The 1,724-nt window shown below is 47.2% G+C and overlaps 1 protein-coding gene across 1 annotated transcript in view; it reads right to left on the reverse strand.

Moving 5' to 3' along the window:
* Positions 1–1,724, reverse strand: part of rasip1 (Ras interacting protein 1) — an 11,584-nt gene that overhangs the window by 6,524 nt on the left and 3,336 nt on the right. Inside the window, 5 exon segments of the mRNA XM_020617607.1 lie at positions 2–72; positions 542–706; positions 792–1,012; positions 1,108–1,368; positions 1,522–1,724. The exon segment at positions 1,522–1,724 is cut by the window's right edge and continues 75 nt beyond it. Of these exon segments, the coding sequence (XP_020473263.1) occupies positions 2–72; positions 542–706; positions 792–1,012; positions 1,108–1,368; positions 1,522–1,724 (921 nt within the window).

The following is a 1,724-nucleotide window of genomic DNA, read 5'->3' on the forward strand; positions in this document are numbered from 1 at the left end:
CTCTCTCTCTTTCACTGTGGGCTTTCTTCCAAACACATGCATATGTCCTGCCATGATGTACAAAACAAAATCCTAAACAAAACACACAGTGAAGAGGAGCAAACAGTCAGGGAGGTCTGTGATCTTTTAAGTGCTATGGTTTATATCCATCTTCCATTAGATGTCAACCTGAAAAGAAGGTGGTTGATAAGGTATGAAGTGTGTCACAGTTTACTACAATGGAGACCTGTATGAGATCATTGTGTGAGATGGAGTGATGTACACAGAGGGGTTTTGTGCTTTCAGTGGAGTAAATGTTGAGGCATTGCACTGTTCTGAAGTTGTTTTGTGCTGGATGCTAAATGGGAGAGTCTTGGCGAGCGATGGAAACCTCGATGGTATGTGGCGATTACAGACATGCAGGTATGATGTCACGCACAGGGTGTGTGCACACTCTTACCTTTGCGCAGCTCCTACAACAACATGTTTATGTAGTGCACATTTGTGTAGGAGCTGTTTGTGAGTATTTGTGTATGTGATATCATCTGTCAACATGTCTTGCCTTGCTTTGATCGTAACCCTGCAGCAGCAGGAAATAGGGGCGGTCAGTGGGTGGAAGGATCAGACTTTGTGACATCACTTCCAGGTCACAGCTGGAGTAATCCTTCTCATCCTCTGCTGGCTGGTTTGTCCATCCAACCTTAGCTTCTGCTTTTGATACTCTAATCTGAAATAACAGGTAAAGACATGATGATTAGGAGATCAAACAAATAATACATTCAGCATGTCCTTACCATAGCATTTGTTTTTACCTCTCCTGGCTGTGGACTGATCATGCTCACAATGTTCTTCCTCTCCTGCACTCCTCCACTATTATCAGGCTGGTGCCCAGAGTTACGTGGGTCATTGCTGATGTGGTTTCCTGGGCGACGTCGTAGACTCAGGTTCATTTCACTGATGCTCCTCCTGAGTTCTGTGTTCCTTCCACGGTGACCACGCTCACTCTCCTCTGGTCTCCGCCGCCAGTGCACACCTGTTGTTCAGATAGACAATTATCGAAGTGGTCAATGTGACCTTGGGGGGTCTGCACAGGGAGTCTGATACATGTCTGCTGAGTCTTATACATACCATGATAGCTCTCTCCCTCCCTCTCTTGCTCCTTCTCCCTCTCTCTCTCTTCTCTCTCATAGTCTTCCTTCCTCTGGATTTCAAAGCGCCGCTCAAATCCATCCTTAGGCCGCCACATGTCCACTAACAACAAGGGACATTCCCATGGGGCAACACTTCTCCGGCATTCTGTCTCCCATTTGATAGCTCCATCTGGCTGCTGGATGGGCTTTCCAATGACATCACACAACAGGAAGTCCTCAGGGCTGTGTTTCTGAAGAACTACATGGTAATGGAGAAAGGGAGGAAAAAGACAGTGTAATTATTTTTCCATAACACCGCTGTTTATGTTTATATTATTAAGTCACTCCCAATTGGTTAAAGTAATGGATTGCAGCAGAAGTCCAAATGAGAGAAAGTTTCCCCTTCTCTCACCTGCGTCATCTGCCTCCTCCCTCTCTCTCTCAGTGTAGCGAGTGATGACCTGGGCGATGAGCTGCTTGGCTGTAGAGTGAAAGTTGGCCAGCAGGGAACGATAGTTGGCACCACTGGAGAGGGCATCCCCATAGATCTTGATCAGGCCTGGGGCAGATGAAGACGCAGGGGGCAAGTAGTGGTGGGAGGAGGAGGCAGCCGAA

The sequence above is a fragment of the Monopterus albus genome, unplaced genomic scaffold, assembly GCF_001952655.1.
Source record: "Monopterus albus unplaced genomic scaffold, M_albus_1.0 scaffold192.1, whole genome shotgun sequence".
Taxonomy (NCBI): Eukaryota; Metazoa; Chordata; class Actinopteri; order Synbranchiformes; family Synbranchidae; genus Monopterus; species Monopterus albus.